At 34.7% G+C, this 24,536-nt stretch overlaps 1 protein-coding gene across 1 annotated transcript in view; it reads right to left on the bottom strand.

The window, feature by feature from the left end:
- LOC138315349 (uncharacterized) overlaps positions 1-17,046 on the bottom strand; it is a 68,456-nt gene extending 51,410 nt beyond the window's left edge. The window contains exons 1-13 of the mRNA XM_069256305.1: positions 16,989-17,046; positions 11,345-11,905; positions 10,900-10,926; positions 10,459-10,589; positions 9,091-9,526; positions 8,641-8,679; positions 8,140-8,268; positions 7,729-7,863; positions 7,408-7,434; positions 5,062-5,179; positions 3,953-4,095; positions 3,448-3,562; positions 202-341 (exon numbers count right to left, since the gene is read on the bottom strand). Of these exons, the coding sequence (XP_069112406.1) occupies positions 202-341; positions 3,448-3,562; positions 3,953-4,095; positions 5,062-5,179; positions 7,408-7,434; positions 7,729-7,863; positions 8,140-8,268; positions 8,641-8,679; positions 9,091-9,526; positions 10,459-10,589; positions 10,900-10,926; positions 11,345-11,905; positions 16,989-17,043 (2,056 nt within the window). The 5' untranslated portion in view covers positions 17,044-17,046. The remainder of the gene's footprint in view (positions 1-201; positions 342-3,447; positions 3,563-3,952; positions 4,096-5,061; positions 5,180-7,407; positions 7,435-7,728; positions 7,864-8,139; positions 8,269-8,640; positions 8,680-9,090; positions 9,527-10,458; positions 10,590-10,899; positions 10,927-11,344; positions 11,906-16,988) is intronic.
- Positions 17,047-24,536: the final 7,490 nt, after the last annotated feature.

The raw sequence follows: 24,536 nt of genomic DNA, 5'->3' as shown, positions 1-24,536 counted from the left end.
TAGTTGTTTGAATTTTTATATTTAGGATTAACTTTAGCTGTTGGACCAATTTCAAGATATGGAGGATCAACTAAAGCTTTAATTCACATTTAATTTTCAAGTTGTGTGTTTATCACTTTACCAAAGTTGCATGCTGTACCAATATGCATGTTGAATATAAAAATGTGTCATTTCAGAGTTGAATTCAAAGTGTTGACATACCCACTCCAAGTCCACTAACTGATCCTGTTCCAGTAAAACTTCCCTGTTGTGTACTGAACTCACACACAGGCTTGGAGCAACATTCCCCAGACTTCTTTTCAAGATGACAATAAGGTGGTAAGCTGGAGTAGGTCTCGCACCTGTCAGAGAGGAATGGTCAAGAGTTCAGCTTTCGTTTGTAACAAGCAGAAAATAGCCACATGAAAAACATCATTTGAAATAGTACCTTCAGTTGTTTCTTTTCTTTTCTTTTCTTAATGGGATAATTTGACTGGTTCGGTTTATTTGGCTTAAACATCCAACAGGTAGGGTATAGGGCTGAAACGATTCATCGCGATACACATTGAATCCCGATATTTGTATGTAGATTCGATTTTATGATACAGCCTTCACGTTTCTGTTCAATACCATGCAGTCTTTAGACTACCGATGTAGCAATAAATCTTAGCCATATCAAGATAATCAGACACTGGGATCACACCCAAAACAGGTGTAAACACTCTCTGACCATCTCCCCACCTGTTTTGATTAACAGTCTGAGCCTATTAAGTCTTGTAGTGAGCTTGTGTCACTATTCACATGTGTCTGTTGCAGAAGTCGGCCAGCTGGTCGAGGCCGGCTGGAAACAAGCTACCAACTTTTAAAGCCTTCACAATAAATGTTTTGACTACAGCTAGTAATTACCACATCAAAAGCAAACACTTGTCATAATTGTTAATGATTTACTCACATTTTCAGTGTTAAATATGCCTACACTGCCTGATGGTAGTCAAAAATGTTTGCAATCGTAATGCCTAAATGGCCGCCATTTTGGCATTGGTAATTATAATAAAGGAGTCAGATAGGTATAACAAATCCGGATTTAATTAAATTTAATTTTATAAATCATATACAGTGGAACCTCCCGAAACCGATCATGGTCGGTGCATATAATTTCGGCTGGTTTAGAGAGGGTTCGGTTTGGAGAAGTGAACCGAATACCGATCATCACGATCCGGATTTAATCGATCGGAAGTCGTTTTTTACACTAGTGCACCGCATGTATGCCTAGTGTTCGTTAAAACCGACCGATATTGATTGTTAATGTGAATGTTATCACAAAAGAGAGAATCATACGTTTAAAAGGAATGGATTACAGCAAACTTGACTTTGTTACCGCTTATAAACGTAGTTTAGTTAGTTAGTTGCATGAATGTTCTTGGGGTGTTCTCGTCTGCAACCTACATACGACCGATCGCTTCAGGTTACGTCAAGAATCAAATTATATGGTCTAATTACACGATTATCAGTCGATGCCGGTCATTATATGACATAGTCATTTTCTAAAACAATACATGGCTTCGGCTTCTTCATACAGATAATTTACGTTATCTGACAACTATATATGTAAATAACAAAAAAACGTGTGATTTGAATACAAAACTTTGTCTTTATTACTAGCTCTGCTTGTTTTCCTTCAGTTAACAAACCGCGTGCACATGGTAGACCTTCGTTAGATATCTAAACAATAGACTTGATTAAATAATTACACCACGATCTTGGGTATAATTACCGTGTACCTATAGCCTTCACATCTGTATACATGCCCAAGAACATGGCATGCAACAACTATGGTACAGGTACGTGTGTATTTCACGGACGGTTGATCAGACCTCAAAGCCGGTTTTCAGAAGTGTATTTTAGTTACATTTGACTATTCCGATTCGGAATTGGAAGGGATCGGTCTTGGGAAGTTTTATTTACTATTAATAAAGAGGAATTCATTCCGTACATGACATCCATTTTCGGTTTCTAGAGGTGATCGGTTTTGAGAATGTTCGGTTTTGGGAGGTTCCACTGTACTAATGATAGCAAATGTCAATAAATTGTACTAGTATAAGACAAGAGGCCCAGAGGGCCTGTATCGCTCACCTGGTTTGTAATGCCAAGTTATGTTTTGGATACAGGTTCATTGTTTCTTTTCTAAAGGAATTTAAATATTTACCTCTATTTCCGCTATCAGTCCCCGCCCCTCCTTCCCTCCGAGAGGGGTCAGAGTCAAAATTTATAAAATCTCTATTCCCCTTCCCCAAAGGATGTTTCTGGCCAAATTTGGTTACATTCCATGCAGACTAGTAGTAGTGATTTAAAGGACTTACCTTCATTTCCCCTATTGGGCCCCGCCCCTCCTGCCCCCGGGGGTCAAAACCAAAATTTATACAAACTCTGTTTTCCTGCCCCCAAGGCTGTGTGTTGCCAAATTTAGTTACAATCCATGCAGAACTCTAGGACAAGTAGCGATTTATAGGATTTACCTCTATTTCCCCTATTGGGCCCCGCCCATCCTGCCCCCTGGGGGTCAAAGCCAAAATTTATACAAGTTCTATTCTCCTTCCCCCATGGATGTTTGTGGCCAAATTTGGTCACAATCCATGCAGAACTCTAGGACAAGTAGTGATTTACAGGATTTACCTTTATTTCCCCTATTTGGCCCCACCCTTTCTGCCCCCGGGGGGTCAGAGCCAAAATTTATACAAGTTCTGTTCCCCTTCCCTCAAGGATGTTTCTGGCCAAATTTGATTACAATCCATACAGAACATAATGGAATGATAATTATGTACAATTTTGAACCATGTTCAATCAAGTTAAATAAGTACAATAATAGGTATACAAATTTATGAACCTAGTTTTATTTTTTTTGTTTTTGTTTGATACAGTTACATTTACTGCAGATAAGTATACTCCAAGTCATTAATTGTTATTCATCTATCTTTTATAAATTGATTATTTATGTTATGGTTTGTTTTAACCTTTTTTTGAAATTTGAGTTATTGATGTTTGTTTACATCAAACATAAAAAATGCTCTTCTTTTTATTTTTTTCTCTTAAACAACTGTTACAACACAAGATTTCACAAAACAGAAGTATCGTATCGAAAATAATCGAATCGAGAGGCATGTATCGTGATACGTATCATATCGGAGTATTGGTGTATCGTTGCAGCCCTAGTAGGGTCGTATAAGGATGACATCCTCCATATGTAATGTGTTGCATGTGAATGTCTTGTCTATTTTGGAAGGCTGAGGTATATTTGTGTCGTGTCTTTTTGCAATAGTGAAAACCTTTGCCCTCTTTATAGTACTATATCACTATTAAGCATATTGCCAGTCACTGGACAAATTTGATTCCATGAAACTGACAAATGTTTGTCATCTATTTGGTCTAAAATATACTTTTTATCCTTTTTTTCAATCACAGTTGGCATACCGGTCTTGACATTGGACGAGTCCAGTGGAACCCGAGGCACAAGTACAGCGATACTGGCAGCCATCATCCCAAGTCTGTCCCTGGAAGTACTGTTTACCCTTGTAGGCACAAACAGCTAGAAACACCATAAAGAAAAAATATTCATAATTTCAAACAATCCTACAGCATGTCCGAACAATTGACGCTCCATTCACAGACGTTGTTAAGAACTTTTATTTGTTAATTCCAAATACCACTTTATCAAATCATAAAAATATTTTTTTCTTTCATGATGATTCAAGAATTAGCTTTACAATTAAACAATAAGTAAAACATGTTTATAATGAACATGCTTACAACAAATACATGGTGACATATTTAATTTCCATTCCCATCAAGGTTCCTGCAAGATGTCTGTAGTATGTGTATAACAAATTATGTTCATAACTAAGTGATTTTGTTGGTCCCTAGAAGTTTGTTATAACTGTATTTTAGTGTAATTAGTTTTAATTAAGAAGTTACTTACGCATTCCAAATGAATTTGTAGCTGGTTGGGTGACTTCCAAGGTGTTGATGTTGGAATTGAAATCACAGACAGGCTGCTGGCAACAATCTGTAGGACTTCTAACCAGGGTACATTGTGGTGGGAAGTTGTAATAGAGAGGACACCTGTAAAACAATGGAGAACATTTAGTAACAGAGGGGCCATCTGTAAAGTAACGGAGGTATGTAGTAATAGAGGGGCCATCTGTTAAGTAATGGAGGACATTTAGTAATAGAGGGGCCATCTTTTAAGTAATGGAGGACATTTAGTAATAGAGGGGCCATCTGTAAAGTAATGGAGGGTATGAAGTAATAGAGCCAGGTGTATGTAAAGTAATCGAAGATATGTAGTAATAGAGCCAGGTGTATGTAAAGTAATCGAAGATATGTAGTAATAGAGCCAGGTGTATGTAAAGTAATCGAGGATATGTAGTAATAAAAGGTTCATCTGTAAAGTAATGGAGGAGATGTAGTGATAGAGGGTTCATATGTAAAGTAACTGAGGACATGTTGTAGTGATAAAGGGGACTTCTTTCAAGTGATGAAGGACATGTTGTAAAAGAGGGTTCATCTGTAAAGTAATGGAGGACATGTTGTAGTAATAGAGGGTTCATCTGTAAAGTAATGGAGGACATGTTGTAATAGAGGGTTCATCTGTAAAGTAATGGAGGACATGTTGTAGTAATAGAGGGTTAATCTGTAAAGTAATGGAGGACATGTTGTAGTAATAGAGGGTTCATCTGTAAAGTAATAGAGGACATGGAGTAAATGAGGGTCATCTTTAATGTAATGGAGGACATGTTGTAGTAGTAGAGGGGTCATCTTTAATGTAATGGAGGACATGTTGTAGTAGTAGAGGGGTCATCTTTAATGTAATGGAGGACATGTTGTAGTAGTAGAGGGGTCATCTTTAATGTAATGGAGGACATGTTGTAGTAGTAGAGGGGTCATCTTTAATGTAATGGAGGACATGTTGTAGTAGTAGAGGGGTCATCTTTAATGTAATAGAGGACATGTTGTAGTAGTAGAGGGGTCATCTTTAATGTAATGGAGGACATGTTGTTGAGGATCATCTGAAGTAAAGATGTCTACCTGTTATAACAGCGATAGCGACCACTGTTTCCATCCTCACAGACACATTCATAGTCACAACCATCTGTCCATTTCTCTCCATGTTTGTAGGAGTTCCCTTTATACCTACACTGTCCATCTACAACACATATAACATGGCTACAACAGAAATCACATTTGGTGAGAGAGATCTTCTAATTAACCCTTAGGCTGCTGCAATGGTTTGTATAGTAATGGCTCTCAGTGGCAGTGCTGTATTAATTTTGTAAAATCCAGGAAAATGATAACTTAATTATGAATGAGGATATCTTGAAAACTATTTGCATTATGTGAATAAAAGTTATATGAAAATTGTTTGCTATTGCCTGTAGTTTATATTGATGATGTTTATTCCGCAAATCTATTTCTCGTTAAGCATACAGGCAACAATACAGGTGACTAAAGGTAAAAATATGAAGTTGTATCAAATAATAACAAGAAAACTCCATTAAAATTATGAAATAAAACCAATTTAATTGTGTAACCTTAGTATTAAGAAGCATATGACTTCATTTAATAATTAAGTCTTTGAAAAAATCCAGGTAAAAACTTCTAAAACTAATTAATATTCACAAACAAAATCTTGATAATTGTTCAACTGTTTAATTTCTGATCTATCATCACATAGTGTATGCATCTGCATTATGTACCACATATTATCTCTATCTTAGATCAAGTTACTCTTAAAGTGAACAGTCGGGCAAGGATGGCTGAAGTCGGTAAAAATGATGTGAATGTATCCAGTATAATTTCTTATGAAATGGAAAAATAAAATCTCTTGTCAAAATCTGTCTGCGTACGAAGAAATTAATTTAAAGTATGGAAATTCTAAAACGTCCTCCCGGCTCACTATGTCCGTGGTTACATTTCCACGCAGCCTCGCTTTCAATGCTTTCAAATTTTCTTTACTTTAATGGTCAGAACTGGGAAACTAAGCAGAACTTGACCGTCGTATTAATGTGTGAGAACTTTTGGAAGGCCAATGAACGCATTTAAACCGGTTTTCTTTGCCCGACTATTCACTTTAAAAGTATTGTTATAGCTCAGGTGAATCCAGGTAAGTCATTTTCAGTCAGGTGAAAGTTAATTAGACAATATAACTAGAAAACAATCGTTAACAATTTCTGAAAAATAAATTTTCAATTTCATCATGACTTGACCAACAGTGGTATAATTCACTTAATCTGGATAAAACACATAGCCGTTATCAACGTAAAAGAAACACCTGCATCTCATAAAACGTAATACTGTAATTTTTCGTTTGTGCGTTTTCTTTCGACATGCCGGTCAGTGACGGTAAACTTCGTGTAGATAATATAAATAAATTTGTTTGAACAACTTTATTTTTTATACTGTAATCATCCAAAAATGCTTTTAAAAAGTAACTAGCTTACATTTATTCATGTTATGCATTAATTTCAACTCGCCTGTGAATGAAGCATTGACAAAGTCAATCTTGTCGTCTGTCAACACAGCAGCCGGCCGCGTGGGGGGCTGCCTCATGTTCTGTGTTGGCATCGGGCACACACTTATTTATAGGAGAAATTAAAATAATGTTGCCTTCTATTGGATCCCAATCTAAAGTATCTGACCCTTCAAATTTACTTTCAACTTCTGACACATCGCTAGCAAAGAACTGTTGTACAAGTTCTTCATCACTTCGATCTATCGGAGCGGCCATTTTGACGAGTCAGTATTACTATATTCCATTCGAATTCCTTCCACACCTGTGGTTATTTATAGCCTATAATCCCGAGAATATCGAATGTAATGACATTAGAAGCATTCTACTTTCGTTTTCAGTTATAATTTTAGCAACAGGAGGTATATTTGACGATCGGACCACCGGTTGAAAACTCAGAGTCAAAAAACGTCTTTTTACGTGTGTAGCACTGAGGGCCATTTAAACCAACGCGTAAATAGTGGCGTGTAGTAGTCTAAGGGTTAATAAGTGGTTTCACTTGCAGTCATCAACATAAACAAATTCTTCAACCTTATGAAAATGCAATCCTGTTAACTTAAAGACATTGTTTAATTTTTAGAATTCCAACTTCATACTAAGCCTTGTTGATCTTGAATGTTCTGATAACTCTTAAGGGATTTTACAAATTGTCTCTCCCACTGCCAGTCCACAGGGTTATTTTAATGGTACAGTAAAACTTTAATATCAATCATAGATGTTCTGTCTAGTAAACACATCACAACCAAGGACTTTATAGCAATTGGATAACATGTGCTTAATCATTGTATATTCTTAAATATATGTTACTGGGCAACACAATCAACATCTTTCTTTAGAAATTTAACTTAAAAAGTATATGTACTTACAAAATCCTACAGCATTGGTTGCTGGACCTATAAGTAAATCAAAATAGCATAAGCAACTACTAAATACACAAAACCAAAACAAACTCTATACCAAACACAAATTGGCCTTCTGTTTGATATTTCAAAAGGCTCACAATTTATCATATAAATCTTGGTATTGACTTTTAAAATTAAACACCATAAATTAATGATGTAAATATATCTATTTTCAATGCGACTTGTATTATGCAAACTATTGCAGAATCTGTTTTAAAAAGAAAACCAATTGTGGACAAAGTTCCATATAAGATTTACTGCTTTTAGAAATGAAGACATATTTACCACAGAAACCACAGAATTTCCTACAATTGTCCTCAGCCCAACCCTTGTAGGCTGTTTTCATACACACATCTGTTCCGTAGCTGGGGCAGTTGGTGAGGAGATCCACACAGGGCGGTGGGGCAGTGGTATAAAGAGCTATATAAACAGTTAATATGTCTATAATAGTAGGAATATCATACACAAACATTTCTCAATATTGGTTTCCACACAAAATAATTTCTTTTAATTGAGTTTTGAATCCTATCAACAATGTAAGATCACATATACTTATGTTCTTTGTTTTGCATGTGGTTATTCTGTGTACTTTTTTTTGTTTAAGTGTAGAGCAACTTAACAGCATGAAGATATTCTAGACTTCATCCTAATACTGACAATGTATCAAGCTGCTTTGAAATCAAAACAGATACTTACGCTGACAAAGTCCGCAGTAACGAGCACAGTTATCCTTGGCCCAGGGAGCGTAAGTCACACAGACTTGCTGTCCATACTGCTTACAGTTACCAATGAGATCAGTACAGGGATCTGGGGCCACTGTTCCACCTACCAAAAGATACAACATCATAGATTCAGCACTTTAACTTGAACTTAACAGGTCTAAACAACACCCTTAATCAGATATGGGTATCAATATAGGCAAACAATGTTATGTTTTTAAGTAATTTTAGTTTTTTGGACAACGAATGGCTTTTCTCAATAGCTATGTGTTTATAGAATAATGATGTATAGTGGCCATATTATTTTGTATGACATGTTTCTTAGATCTCTTGCATTTAATACACTGTTGCATTTTACATTTCCTTGTTTGTTGCATTTTATAAAATGGCTTCAACAACAGAGCTTTAAAAAGTTAAGATGAAAACCCAGTAATAGAATATCTAAGGCCAAAAGTTAGAATAGCTGGGAGAGCCTTACCTGGAGAGCTTGTCACTCTTGGAGCAACTGTAGATGATACTACAAAAAATGAAAATGATAATTTAATATTGAAGAAAAGCTTCTTTTTCTATTTTTTAAATATATATATATTTTACAGAAAAAAATGAATCTAAATACGTATTTTATAAGATTGTAATAGCAAAAGAAAAGATAGTAATGACATCATACAGGGTATCCCTTTTTATCTAAAATGTTGATTATAATATAAATCTTACACTTGTAAGTGACATCATGGAAAATCCAAACCCATTTAGAGGCAGTAAAAGCAAAGTTGCTTTAATGACATAGCCACTATTTAAAGGGTTCATAACACATTGTAGCATTATTTATTAGATACATATGCTTGACTTCGATCTAGACAAATGACAAATCCATTGTTCCAGAACTAAATATTTAGATCAAATAACAGTTTATGTTTTCATGTCCTACCTTGGCAAGCTTTGTTGATAATCTGAGTGGAAATGGAGTTGAGTTGATCGAAGCTGTTCACTGTGAATGTATTTTGGTTATCTGGGTTATCTGCAATGCTGTGGAGTTCATTCATATCGACACCTGACCCGACACCGACGGCCAGCATTCCGATGTTAGCAAGGCGAGCCTGATCAGCAGCAGCCGATGTCTTTGAAGAGCTGCTTGATTTTCCATCAGTGATGACAACGGCAATCCTTGGCACGTTACTACGGGCACCGCTGTTCTGTGAGAACATCTGGTTGGTCATATACTTAATTGCGTCGCCAGTATTGGTTCCTCCTTGCATGTACTTCATGTTGTCAATGCCAGTCATCACATCTCCACGCGATGTGTAGGTGTCCAATGGAAACTCCATTGATGGGTAGTTACTGAACTGCATCAGACCTACGTGTACCTTTATAAGAGGTAATGGAGGATTAAATACACCGTCACACATATATCATAATCAAGATTATATTCTTATATTGTATTCCTGAAAATGTTCAACACCTACAATTGGATATTTAAATAAGGTTTTACCTGCATTCTTATTCAAATGTACAATGACAACTTTACAATCAAAACTGATGATATTAATGTTAAAATAAATTGGAAAAAATTTGTTAATATCACATTAAAAACATGAAATATCTCTTTCACTTTCTTGAAAGATCAAGGTTGTACTGTATTTGTTAGTGTTAGAACGGGTAACCGGTTCACGGTTCGGTTTGAGCTTGTATCCGGTTTGCATTTTAGCTATCCGATAACCACCATATTCATTTAATACAGCAAAAATAATCCTCAAAGTAATGTAATTCATGTACTAACGGCCGTCTTCACCTATAGTATAAAGTATATATGCTTTCAGAAGCGCAATTTTGTAATGAAATAAAAAGTGTTACGACAAGTGTTTTTGTCGGAAACTGGGATGTCACTAAAACGCTTAGGTCTCACTTGGCTTCTATGCAAGCCTTCCAGTGAGTTTGATGAGTTCAAGTGCCGTTAGCAAAAGAAACCATATGCAGGAAGTAGGTCTACTTTGACATTGTAAGTGTTAAAAAAAAATCTAATTCAAAGCAATAATTCTTTGTGTCAAATGATTGTTTCCTAAAAGATGTGAGCCATTGTTATGGAATCCAGACGAAGTATGACGAATTTTGGACATCGATGTACGGCTGTAACGTTACTTAAACAGCGACGGTTATCTAGTTTAATACAGTTCGGTTAATCTGATCTGGTTAATGGGCTGGCATTTTTACATACCGCTCCAGCACTAGTATTTGTCTTTTAGAACAGTTTATAAAGTAGTATAAATTTCCATTCCTTGAATTTTAGAATAGCACTTACTCCATTTGGGCTGACGTTCAATTGGCCGGTGATTCCTTTGAGGAAGTCTTTTAACTTGAGAAAGTTGTTAGCCCCAATACTGCCAGAACTATCTACTAGGAAAACAAGGTCAGCACGCTGCAAGCACTGGGCTGAAAGAATATTAGATTTCTTAACACACTGCCAAATTATCTATTAGGGAAACGAGGTCTGCAAGCTGTATTATGTCCATGTGTACATGTATATATAAAAAAAATAAACCTAAGAAGTCTTGGCCAATTTGCTTAAATCAATTATTCAACACAGGTACTTTGATATCCTTAACTGAGCTGATCAATTTCTCTCTGGTTTCTTTATATATTACTCTAGATAGATCTAAACACATAGTATTTTTATTTATCTCATTTTATGAAGCCTTGTCAACAGTAAGATAAAGAATACCGTTACTTGAAATACTCTTACCTGTGTTAGTGGATAGTGCTGGTGTTTCTGTTAAGAAAGCAAAATATATCAATAACAATATTAAATTAATCTAGACAATCACTTTTAACAGTTAACAATTTTGAAAAATTTACAATACTTTACGGAGAACTTTTTTTTCCAATAAGCTTTTACTGTCAATTTAAAGATCTAGAGCTATATATATTTCGCGATATAAAATCTACATTCTTTTTTTGGCTCATCAGTCCACACATAGCATATCTGAACATAAAATAAACTTCATTGACCAGGAACTTTGATCAGATTTTTTTTTTCATTTCTATCAGAAATTATATACATTTACAGGTAACCTTTACACAACTTCTCAAAATATTTTACAGTAAAGTTTATTCATGATCCTGATTTCATTTTCCTCGCAAATATAGTAAATTCCAAATAAATGCTCTGTAATAATTCATTATCTTACCTCTTGTGATGGCATTGTAAAGTGGGTAGGATAAATCTCCCAGAGAGTCAAAGTTCTGAGCAGTCATACTGTATTGACTGGAAGGAGTGCTGGCCGCAGACGATAACTGGGGTAAATGAGTACCGCTTCCTACTCCTACCGAATACAACTTGATCCCGGCGTTCTTGGCACGCTGGGCTTCCTGCTGGAAGGCTTGGGAGTTACTCGGAGGAGAGCTCATCACCATCACCCCAACGTGAGGCACACCTTGTCGTGCACCATGGAGTGAGCTGAAGCTCTGATCCGTCATGAACTTTAGACCCTCTGTGGCATACGGCCGTCCAGTCTGGTACTGGATCTTGTCTATGGCACCAAGAATTGCATTCTTGCTCTGGTACTGATCCAAGTAGAACTGGTTGTGGGCCGTTGTGCCATAGGTCACTATGCTTATTCGAATACAACCTGGAGATGTGTCATAATCACTGATGGTAGACTTTATGAAATTTAGTTCTTTGCGGAAGTTTTCCGCCCCTACCCCTTGCGACGAGTCTACCATAAATGTGATGTCCTGTTGCACGCATCCTGAAAATGTAAAGCATAATTTAATATTATGATGTTGTTGTTTTTTTGTAGTGTAATTTATTGTTTAATTACTTTTTTAAATATCCGAGGGCAAGGACGTATATGAGAAGGATAAGTCACACTGGGTTTTGGGGAAGTCCAAGGCAGGCGCTTTTGTGTTTGTGCACTGACCGTGACGTTGGGCGACGACTGATTTTCCTTTGATATCCGCCGGCGCAGCCTTTGATGTAGCTTGCGGGTGCGAGGGTTACCGTCTTACTTTCTGAAGCGGGGCCGTCATTTCATGAGCTGTCGATCTTTTTGAACGAAATTTAAGACATATCCTCTAAATATTCCGTCTTTAAAGCAAGTAATATACGTCGTGAAATTTAATAAACTTTACAATGGTGTTTCGTTTGACTCGATAAGACAAGTATTTGTTGAGAAAAACGGTTTTTATTCCCGGTTCATAGGCGTCTCGCGTGGTGTTTAGTAATGTAAAGAGACAGTCACGAATCCTTCTCACTTATAAATCCTTGCCGAGGGCCAGCGCATGCAGGTATCTCAAACCCATTTTGCTCATTTGCTGCTAATTTGCTAAAAACATTCTTATCTCAAATAGACCTTCAATATGTGTTTAATACTCAATCTTTATATACTCTGGCACTATTAAGCAAACATTTTTTTTGAGAAAATTGATTAAAATGACACCTTTTCATAGTGTATTCCAGTCACACAGAACAAGGATATAGAGTTACATTGTTACAAAGGGATCACCTATTATAACACAAACATCACAAACCAAAAATTATACAGTTACTCCTCAGTTTAATCATTACTTATAATATTATACATTTAATCACGATCATTTGAAAAACATTTCACAAAAAAACAAATCACGGAGCATCAAGTTCAGATTGCAATTATAGACCTAGCCTACTAGGCTCATGGGCTTATTTCATGTTTATGTGGGCCTCTACTCTAGTTAAGTTAGATTAGATTAGATGTCACCTAAGACTTAGGTGATGGTGAAATAAAATAAAACTTTCAATTGATAATTAAGTTAAAACATGAAAATAATTACTGCTGTATAAGATCAGTCAATTCAAGATGATTAGATCGTCAGAGAATTTGGACTAGTAATTAAGCAATCACTATGTGCGCAGCAAAACAACTGTAAAGGGAAGACAAGTAAAAATAATAATAAAGACTACTGTACCAGTAAAAGTTGTAAACATCGGCAAGCTATCAATGCATTTCACAAACCCAAATAACCACCACACAAACCCTAACTCCACACACTTGATATAAACAAAATATTTCCATGCAGCAAACTTACAATATGTTATATAAACATTCCTTTTCGCAATTACCTGATTTACGTCACCAAAATGTGCTCTATAACCATATAGGCCTATTTTAACTTCAGTTTGGTCTGACCAAAGACGAATTTCGCGCACTCTAGTGTGGATCTCCCACAATGCAAAGCCGAAATTAGCTTCCGCAGCATTTGGCGGGAATCTCAAAATCCATATCTCAACACTAACAAGAGTTATCGCTCTTTACCTTCAAAATCGCCCGGTGGAGGAGTTTTGGAACTTTGCAGCAAGAAGTGGAGTACAAAGAAATTGTGTTTAGCTGTTTTTGTAGACTGTTCTTGAAAAGTCTGAGAAAATTTGTTTATTCTTCTTTATAAAAGAATAAAATCAACTGCTTCGCGAAAATAAATCAATAGCACCGCCACGTACATGTACATGCACTATGCCCTATATGGAATACGGTACAGTACACTAATTACGTAGACAACGAAAGCAAATATAATATATAATGTATGTTTTATATGTATTTTGTGTTAATTACACGATTAAACATCTATTTTTGCACAAATTATAATGATTGTTTATGATCTGTCGGCAGTGGAGCATCTTTAATATTAAACTATTAAACTAGATCTAGATCTGGTACAGTAACCTCCAGTGTAACTTTCAAAGATAAGAGGTGATCGAATCACAATTTATATCATATTGATCAAATTAGATTCATGCTTGTATCAATGATGTCGATGATTTGGTTTTAAACGCTTCAAACATGGTCAAAATGACATTTCGTGAACCGCAATCACAACTTGCGGCATGACCTTACCTAATATGGACGAATTTAAAACAGCACATCCGGTCACGAGATAAGACTTGCTGGGTCAGACAAATTCAATTCTATAGTCCTATCTCAATGTCTAATCCATAATTTTTATCATTATTTTCGATCAATTTTATCTAAAACCACATGCCTTTTCTCATGACATAATACAATATATAGACTATATATTCCATCGGTGTGTTTTTTTTACATTTGAACAAAAGTACAAACGGGATCTGACTAATAAAAACAAATCAATTATCACATATAAACATGTAAATTAATTGTTATTTGATACAATTTTAATTCCGCTAATAATACAAAACAATATCCTCGTTTATGTTAGGAGAGCATAGACCTACATGTATTTTCATCGGTATGTGTAAATTATAAGTTACTTGGATTAAAATTAGCAATTATAATGATTTCACAATTAATTTAGCGACATTTTGTAAAGGAAAAAAGGTGCTAGAAAGAGAATTCTTTTATTTGATAATTTTTTATAATGCCCAAGTTAAACTTAAAATGAAATATGTATAAAACGATATTTTTCCATTTTACATTGTACATTTGTTTAACCAAACACAAAAGTATTAGGCAAAAAAACCGTCTAGCTAGCTCCTATTATTATTATGATACATTAATGCAATCAACTTATATTGATGACTTAGATATATAATACATATTAAACTATTCAAAGAATGTTACTTTAATTGAATGTAATAATAAATCAAGCTTCAGAATAAGGTCAGACACACAATTCTACATGTAAAATTCACAATTCTACATGTAAAATTAAAATCATATAGCATTTCTGCATTTCAGTATTTTTTATTTATTTATTTTCACTTTTTTTTTCATTGTTAGGAAATTATCTTAGCAATAAAAAAATTTCACCAACAATCATTTTTTTCTGAAATTGGCAAGATTAGGTCTGGGGTCCCTCAAGGCTCAATTCCTGGTCCTCTTCTTTTCGTTATTATTATAAATTATATTGTGATAGGCTTGGATCATTTACACGTCTTTTTGTAGACGATACAGCTCTTTATGAAAACTCACGTAAAGAAATGAATATGCACTTAATACAGATTAAGAACATATAAATAAGTGGACAAAACACGGATTGTTTCTTTTAATCGTAACAAGACTGGGGTTGTTTTCATCTCAAACCTGGATGGCATTGATGGAAATCTAGACTTTATCTTTGATGGTATTTTTTTTTAATCTTAGCTAATTCCACATACACTTAGGGGTAACATTTAATTCAAAGGCTATTGGTTTGATCACATGAATGAAATCTACAAAATTTGTTATAAATAAAATAAATGTATTGCAGAAATTTAAATTTACGTTTAAACATGGTACCCTTTTAAGGATCGATCAGTCATCTATACAGATTATACAACATATTTTAGAGTATGCTTGTGAAGTTTGGGATGGGTGTTTCGAAATTGATTCTGAAAAAGTTGGAGAGTGTACAAAGAGATGTAGCTAGAATAACAACGATATCTTATTAGTGAATTAGGTTTATAATTTCTAAGTGACAGAAGAGCAGAAAAACATATCATAAAACTCCTAAAAATGAAGAACGTTGAAATAGAAATATGAAAATCTCACGTAAAAATAGTTTGTTATGTAGACAAATATATACATTGCATGGTGTTTATTCGTGAAAGGATATTGAAGAGGTCAATTCAATGATACACCAATAACACGACCATGTCACAATCTACATATAATGCTTTGTATTATTGTTTTTGTAATGTAACCTATACGAACTGAAGTTAGATTATTACTACTGAAAATATTATATGATGACGAAAATGTGAAATAAATTACAATCTTTATGTAACTAATTTGAAGCCAACATTTTATCACGTGATGTACAAATGGACAGAATGATCAAAAGGCTAATTAGTTTCAAGAAAAGTTAAACTGTATGTAATGTATGTGTTTAGTTTTGGCACATGGTGTATTTGATGAACATTGTGATACAATAAGACCATATGTTCCGGGAGGGTTAGCGCCGAATACGTTAATAGCGGATGGTTTTCATCAGTGTGTGTTGTAGACATTCGTTGAGTGCTACACAGTACAGATTAACGCCAAAATCATTTGAAACAATAACATTATCCAATGCAGAGATATATTAAACTATCTTACTTATTTAAAATTTGTCGATTGTTTGATTAATAATTATGTTAATAATTATAACGTCTTAGTTTCACATCAAAAGTAGTTGTTTTGTCTTGTATCAAAACCAAATGCATTGTTTATTAATAAAAAAAAACTATATTGTTATATATATCTATAATCCAAACCAACTGAATTCGTCAAGTTATATAGAGAAAATATTTTTATCCATTATAAAATCAAATGTTTTCATATCAATTAGCTATCGCGTTTATCCAATTAAAGAAGGTCTCTTATTGGATGTAGACATTTGTCTTATTATAGATATATATAAAAAAAATCTCTTGGAGTAAATCCTCGTGTATTGTTCAATTTTGGCATCTAATGAAGACTATCAACTATGAAAATATCATTTTTTATGTGCAAAATTTCAAATATTTTAAATACAAATGCACAGTGTACTAGCTCCAAAAATTGTCCTCCCTATTTACATGTATTGTGTAAAAGAGTGTCGCATTTAAATGTGTATATGTACCAAAAAGTGAAAGCTCAATAAAATTCCACGATTTAATGTTTTGTCAACACACTTTTTATGTAATAAACTTTTGTTTAAAACTTGAACAATAATCCTTATTCGTAAGTTGCAGTAAATGAATTGTATATATGCTCTATGGAATTATACCATCCTTTATAGAGAAAATTTAAAACATTGCTGGAGACAATTGTTAATCCATCTTAGCTCTCCGACGTCACTTCCACTGACCATTGGCTACCGAATGTCCATTGGTTATCCAATCTTTTTATCCTTACACAAATGAATTTAACGGAGTCCTACCTTGCGTCCCCAGGACGGCGAAAACCGCCAGAAGAACACCGACACTTCGGATCATCTTAAGGCGAGTCGAAATGATTGGATCGCGAAAACTTGTCGATTTATAGTGTGACGCAACCCACATATACCACGTGAGACGCGTCTGAGATATAGACAATGGAACATATAGAAAATGTTAGATAAGGGAGAGACGCCTACTGTTTACAGTATAAGGCGCAGTTCTAAAAAATACACACTCTCACACTGCATGTACGCAAATTACTTGGTCAATCTTAATAAGTACATATAATTATGTGCACAAGAATTACTTCTATTTATTTGTATCGAATGAACTAGGTTTGTGTTTATTTTGAAATAGACTTTATTTATTTTACACCGATTATGAAACAAGTTTTATAACTTATACATATCAATGTCAGTGGAGCGAATGTATTTGCGCAATGGGGTCTTAGAGTAGGAGGAAACTGGAGTGCCCGGGGAAAAAAACCTACGTGATCGGCAGGTGACACCTGACATTTCATTTCCGTGCCGGGGATCGAACTCAGACCGACCAGGTGAAAGGCGAGTTACTTAACCGTTAAGACATAAACCACTACATCTTTTAAGATGTAAGAAAAGCTTGGGTACCCGGAGAAAACCATCGCTTACTCTCTGTTTCTGGCAACTGTCCCATGCAGATTTAGACCTCGCATCCTAGAGGTGAAACACTACACTGTATTGGTTTTAGTTTGAGAAAGCCAAAATATTTATCTGAAAGTGGAACTTGTGTCAAACCAATAATAGTCATCACAAAAAATAAACCACGGAAAAAAAGATACCTGGTAAGGCAACACCTTGACGTACTCTGCAAGGAGCAGAATTACAGCTGCATTATTTGCGAAAGTGTCTGATTTATTAAAAATAGTAAAAATTTGAATTAATTTTGTTATTTATCATATTTCGTTCTGTTACAAGATTTGATAAACGTATGGTAATTTTACATACAGATCCTGTTTTGTCCTGTAATAAAGGAGATCCCGATGTTCCAGGGGTTACTATCACTGTCATTATATAATCTCCAAAGATGTCTCTGCAGCATGTAATTGGTCAGTTTTTCTCTCCTGAACTCCCTTCAGTTTTACTATGAAATATTCCAGGGGGATAAACCGACAGTGATAGTAACCCATGTATTATTGAGGATGTAAGGGGAGATTGTTTGCCGTTATACGGCGGCGAATAAAACAAAAGAAAAAAGTAGAAACAAGGAGATTTAAAGTCGCGATATTACGGAAGCGTATTAGGCTCACGTACGACAATATTTTTCAGGATAACGAAAATGTTTTATTTGGCGGCCGCCAGATAATTATTTGGCGGCCGCCAGATAAATTAAGTGGCGGCCGCCAGATAATTATATGGCAGCCGCCACTTAATATTGTCGTACGTGAGCCTAATACGCTTCCGTATGTTAACGCTCCACATGGCTATTACAAACAAAAACCTTCTATCAAATATAGAATAGAAGCAGAAAAAATGTCCACTAGATAAAGTATGTTTTTTTCATACACGTCGTTCTAAAGCATAACTCAAACTCGCTTTTCTCCTCTCTAATGTCTAATGTATTAAGAGGGTTGGGTGGGTGGGGGTGGGAGTGGGGTGGCAGATGATGCCTCCTTGTCAAATACATGTGAGTAAAATTAAATAAGTTAATTGCAACGCATTGCACACCATATATTTTTAGTTCAACAATACTATGTACATGTAGTTCTGGCATAATTAAAAAAAACCACTTATTGCCAATATTACAGGAATTTGTTTCTTGTATACATTGTATATACAAACCCGGATATGTATAATATTCGGTATCTAGTATGTACGTAATAATTATTGGGTAAAATCATGTTTCACAATTCGGTCATGGTTAATGACCATAAGGTAGCATAGAATAATTTGGCTTTAAATGAGTGGGATAAAAGTGGCCAAGACTAGACTATAAGGAATCATTTTGAATAGCCTTCATCGGCCCTATATGCAAAAGGACACTGCCGTCTCAACCAATGATAAAAAAGAGCTTGGACAATTTCAAAATACATGTACATTTACCATATCCATGCTTAGCTGTGGAGTAAAAGAGTAAAGGGCGAGCCAAAGTCCCCGTTTTACATTCTGGTAAAATATGTTATTTACAAACAATCGACTCGATAAGGTCATGACACCTTAATTTCCCATGTGCCACTCGAAAGCACAAACTGTTACAGCATTTACTTAGGAGGACTGATGTTCAATGTTACAGCGCAATGAAATCATGATTGAAAGCTTATTACAATTCTGAATAGAAGTAAAATGGACACAACTTGTGACAGATACTTTTGACACTATATTCAACGAGGTCGCATAATATATAAACATATCATGATATCATACTTGGCGACCTACATACTTCGACAATGGTCAATACTGTGTGTCCATTAGAGAGGTCAGATCGTGTCAGAGATATGCAATACACAGAACTTTGGCATTTATCTCTATTAACGAAAGTTAACGTTGTGACATCTTAAGAACATCACCTTTGACAAAGAAAACAAAAAGAAAAAAAAACATTAAAAAATTTATGGATACCATATATAATCTAATACATCAAGAGGTGTAGAAGTGTTCATTGATAGTCAGGTTTCAAGAGATTTTAAACCTTATTATAAATTCTTTCCTCTATCTTAATATGAATGCGCAATGAAATCTTTTGTTTGATTGTTTGTTTGTTTGATTATTCTAACGTCCTATTAACAGCCAGGGTCATGTAAGGACGGCCTTCGATGTATGCAGTGTGTAGCGTATGTAGCGAGGTGCGTTTTTTGGGTGACTGCGGTATGTTCGCTGCGGTATGTTCGTGTTGTGTCTTCTTGTATAATGGAACTGTTGCCCTTTTTATAGTGCTGTATCACTAAAGCATGCCGCCGAAGACACCAAGCAACACACCCCACCCGGTCACATTATACTGACAACGGGCGAAGCAGTCGTCCCACTCCCTGTATGCTGAGCGCTATAAGCAGGAACAGAAACTACCACTTTTATAGACTTCGGTGAGTCTCGGCCAGAGGACGGAACCCAGAACCTACCTCACAGGGGCGAACGCTAAACTCAAGGCCAAAAGTGAGGCGGAGGCATAAGGAAAGATAAAGTCAGTTAGTAAGAAGAGAAAAGATAGTATCCTAAATTTAGTCGCCTTTTATGATTACGCAATAGGAGCAACAGATACAATTCCCTGTGGGTAACGCCCTACCTGTATAGTATACAATGAATGAATGGCATAACAAGCTTACAGTAAATGTTGCAAGCAACACACGTCCCCTGTCATCGATTACATTTTCCTAATCTATGGCCAGTTATTATTGCTTAGTTATGCTATCATTGCATGAAGTTTGAACAAATTCTGTCTAAAGCTATCGTTCGTAAACGAAAATTTGTGAAACCAACTATTTTAGTAACAGTGAACTTTTGACCCCAAATGCAATCCCAAGCTATGTTTTCTCTATTGTTACCATTTTTGAAGTTTGAGCAATTGATGTGTTCTCAAATTATCATTCGGAAACTAAAATTTGTGAAACAATCTATTTTTAGTAACAGTGACCTTTGTAGTTGACCTTTTGACCCCAAATTCAATCCCAAGTTGTATTTTGTCATATGCTACCATTGTGTGAAGCTTGATCAAAATGCATTAATGTTTTCTCAAGTTATCGTCTGAAAACTAATATTTTGTGAAACAATCTATTGTTTTAGTTACAGTGAACTATGTAAATTGACTTTTTGACCCCAAATCCAATCCCAAGCTATGTTATCCCCTAAGTTACCTTTGTGTGAAGTTTGATCGAAATCCGTTGATGTTTTCTCAAGTTATCTTCTGGAAACTAATATTTTGTGAAACAATCTATTTTTTAGTAACAGTGACCTTTGTAGTTGACCTTTTGACTCCAAATTCCATCCCAAGCTATGTTACCCCCTATGTTACCATTGTATGAAGTTTGAACAAATTCCGTTTCTGTGTTCTAAACTTATCATCCGGAAACTAAAATTTGTGAAACAATCTATTTTAATAACAGTGACCCGAAATTAAATACCAAGCTGTATTTTCCCATATACTACCATTGTGTAAAGTTTGATCAAAATGCATTAATGTTTTCTCAAGTTATCGTATGGAAACTAATATTTTGTGAAACAATTTATTTTTTAGTAACAGTGAACTATGTAAATTGACTTTTTGACCCCAAATCCAATCCCAAGCTATGTTATCCCCTAAGTTACCTTTGTGTGAAGTTTGATCGAAATCCGTTGATGTTTTCTCAAGTTATCTTCTGGAAACTAATATTTTTTGAAACAATCTATTTTTAGTAACAGTGACCTTTGTAGTTGACCTTTTGACCCCAAATTCCATCCCAAGCTATGTTACCCCCTATGTTACCATTGTATGGAGTTTGAACAAATTCCGTTTAGTGTTCTAAACTTATCATCCGAAAACTAAAATTTGTGAAACAATCTATTTTAGTAACAGTTACCTTTGTAGTTGACCTTTTGACCCCAAATTGAATCCTAAGCTGTGTTTTCCCGTATACTACCATAGTGTGAAGTGTGAACAAAATTCGTTGATATTTTCCTCAAATTATCGTCTAGAAACGAAATACAGACAGAAAGACAGCCTGACGGACGGACGGACAGATGGGAACAAACACCATGTATAGTCCCCTCCGGTTTCACCGGCAGGGGACTAGTTAGCACTGGTAAGTTGAATATTATCTTACTCAAAACTTTGGCGGTGTGCATATTTTATAGTCTGAATGATTCCGGCCATATAACACGTTGCAGAAGAAAATGTATTACAGCTGGTATTCACCACCTACATATGTAAGAGAAAGTGACCTGAAGTGTCCCTAGCTGTGACAGGACATTAGACTATATCAAATTAAAACCAGCTTATACTTATAGCTATATAAAACTACAGGGTGTGCATATTCATTCCAAACAGTGGTGTGATTATAGAATAACGGGTACATACGAATAATTTATAATCGAAGATTAAAGCTGTTATAGTGAACAACAATACGGTCCATAATCGTTTATTGTAATAAAATATCATAATAATTTTAATGTTTCCTGTGCTAATTATACAACAGGATAAGACAAAAGTTTTCCAAACTTATTTTAGCCCTATTCAAACACAAATTAACATAACATTATATAAACAAGGAGACATTTTGTTTTTTACATATTAACGAAATAGCTGGCTTTAGAGAGAGAGAGGGGGGGGATGTACATAGACATAAAGCATTATATAGATAATAATATTATTATTTCCGATGATAACAGAAGAATACACTAACCACTTTTTACAATGCTTTCTATAATTACATTTGTTTTAACAGTGTATAGTAAAGAACATTTCAAATGACAATAGTGTAGACTGTGTAATAGACGTAACATTATTGGTATATGTCGTAAGATAAGGACAGGAAACAGACGAACAAGTCAGGCTTAAGAAATGACCCTCGCGCTGACCCTCAGACAAACTTTATCTGGGAGTTACGTAGTTTACGTACACATATCGGATCGGCCGTACATAGGCTTTACCATAAACTTAAACAATTATTTCATCGGGAAACCAAAACATATTTTTCATATTAGCTCCATATCAATTCCATGCATTAAAAGCCCACTACATTAGTCACAAAAGATATTATCTTACCGTTAATACTACACTTGCCATCACCTTCTCAACAATTTTGTTAAATAAGTTTTCCTTTTTTTTTAATTAATGTTAATTGTCTTACGTCCAAATCACTGCGCGTTAGCTTACTATCACTGCGACTTCAGGGGTAACATAGATTACGAAGGGAATCTTTCACATGTTTGGTGTTGTAACTTCATCTCAGACCATCAGTATAAATTTTCTGATGCTATCACTGTTTTCAAGAAACTTTATATTTGTGTTACGGAAAAGTAGTGGGCCTTTAAAGCACTGATTATCTTCAAGTAACATTTGCTACGTGTAGTCCAGTAAAAATACGAAAAATAGAGGCCTAACCTCCAAATAATTGCAACAGAATTTGTTTTCTGCTGTTTGGGTTGGAGGATCTTAGTTTTTTACCATGAAAAAAGTCGCCAAAATCACATGTTCGGAACGTCATTTTTTCAACACTCGAAAAATAAGAAAATATATAGAAATTACTCTTTTGACCACTTTTAAAGTACAATATCTGCTATTTTTGCAATACTTGAAATATGAAATCGGGTATATAGTAAGACACACTTAAGGTTAGTACAAATAAGTTGAATTGATACAATATTTTCAGTCAATCCAAGAAATGAAGAAGGATGAAAACGGCTCAAAACCTTTTGAATTTAGCTAGCATTACCGTTTTTGTTCTTTTTAGATGCAAACATTTATAAAATCGTACCGTGAACTATATCGGTTTATGTTTTATGCCTTAAAGAATTACATTTTCTATGATATTAATGCATGATCGATAATACATTAGCTAGAAAAACCTAAATATTAACATGTCAAATTGACTGATCGCGCCAATTTGAAGTGTTTTTATACTTAGATTTTTGGCAAAACACCCATTTTGGTAGTTAGTATTTCGGAAAATAAAAAAGCAAATGCTTCAAAATATGTTATATCCTTTTTGTATATTTTGTACTTGTTATTTTTATCATTTGTTGTAAAAACGGTATAAATAGGCACATATTATTTAGTAGTAAAAACTTCCTATCACGTTAATTTGGCTGAATACCAAAATATGTCTAAGTCCATAAATCTGCAATACAAAAATCTTAATTTTTCGAATATGCATTATTCGTTAGTCATAAACTTTTGCTAGTAAATAAATCAGAACTGTGATGATTTTCAGGTATAAAATTGAACTTGAACTTTTATTTTATTCTTTTATCTCATTGAAAAATAATATATAAGCCCCATCAAGTTCCATTATGGAAAAATGAAAAACTGACCTATGCAAATATTTGATCAAAAAGAAACTTCAATCTCACTTTATAAAGAGCGCTTCATTATGGACATTGGTGGTAATATCTGCCAAAGTATTTTGCAATATGATAAGTCACATAATAGATATTCACATTTTTGACATTTCAACCTAAGGACTTAGCCAATTAGAGAAGTTTAGTCAAATTGGCACTAAATGAGGATTTGATTGACCTCACGTCTTTTATATTGGGGATATCTTGATATAGTAGTCTCTTTTAGGTGAGTATAGCCGACATAGAATCTGAATTAATAACTATCTAAACACTTGAGACGGTACTTACTGAATAATTCTTGAATGAAAAAGACATATTATTCAATTTGGACTTCAAAATGTCCTTGGAAAAGGCCAAAAGACCAACTTTGAGCAACCATATTATCTCAGGTAGTGAAAGTTAAATGTTTTACTTTTAAAGTCTTGATTCCACCAAAATGACTTTTAAAGTCTTGATTCCACCAAAATGAGTATCAATGGTATTGTTGATAATAACAAATTTTTATCTTAACAATCCAACAAAAGCATATTTAGCTGTTGCAATGAC

The sequence above is a fragment of the Argopecten irradians genome, chromosome 2, assembly GCF_041381155.1.
Source record: "Argopecten irradians isolate NY chromosome 2, Ai_NY, whole genome shotgun sequence".
Taxonomy (NCBI): Eukaryota; Metazoa; Mollusca; class Bivalvia; order Pectinida; family Pectinidae; genus Argopecten; species Argopecten irradians.
Note: the sequence above shows the minus strand (reverse complement) of the source record. Positions and strands in the feature narration are given on the sequence as shown.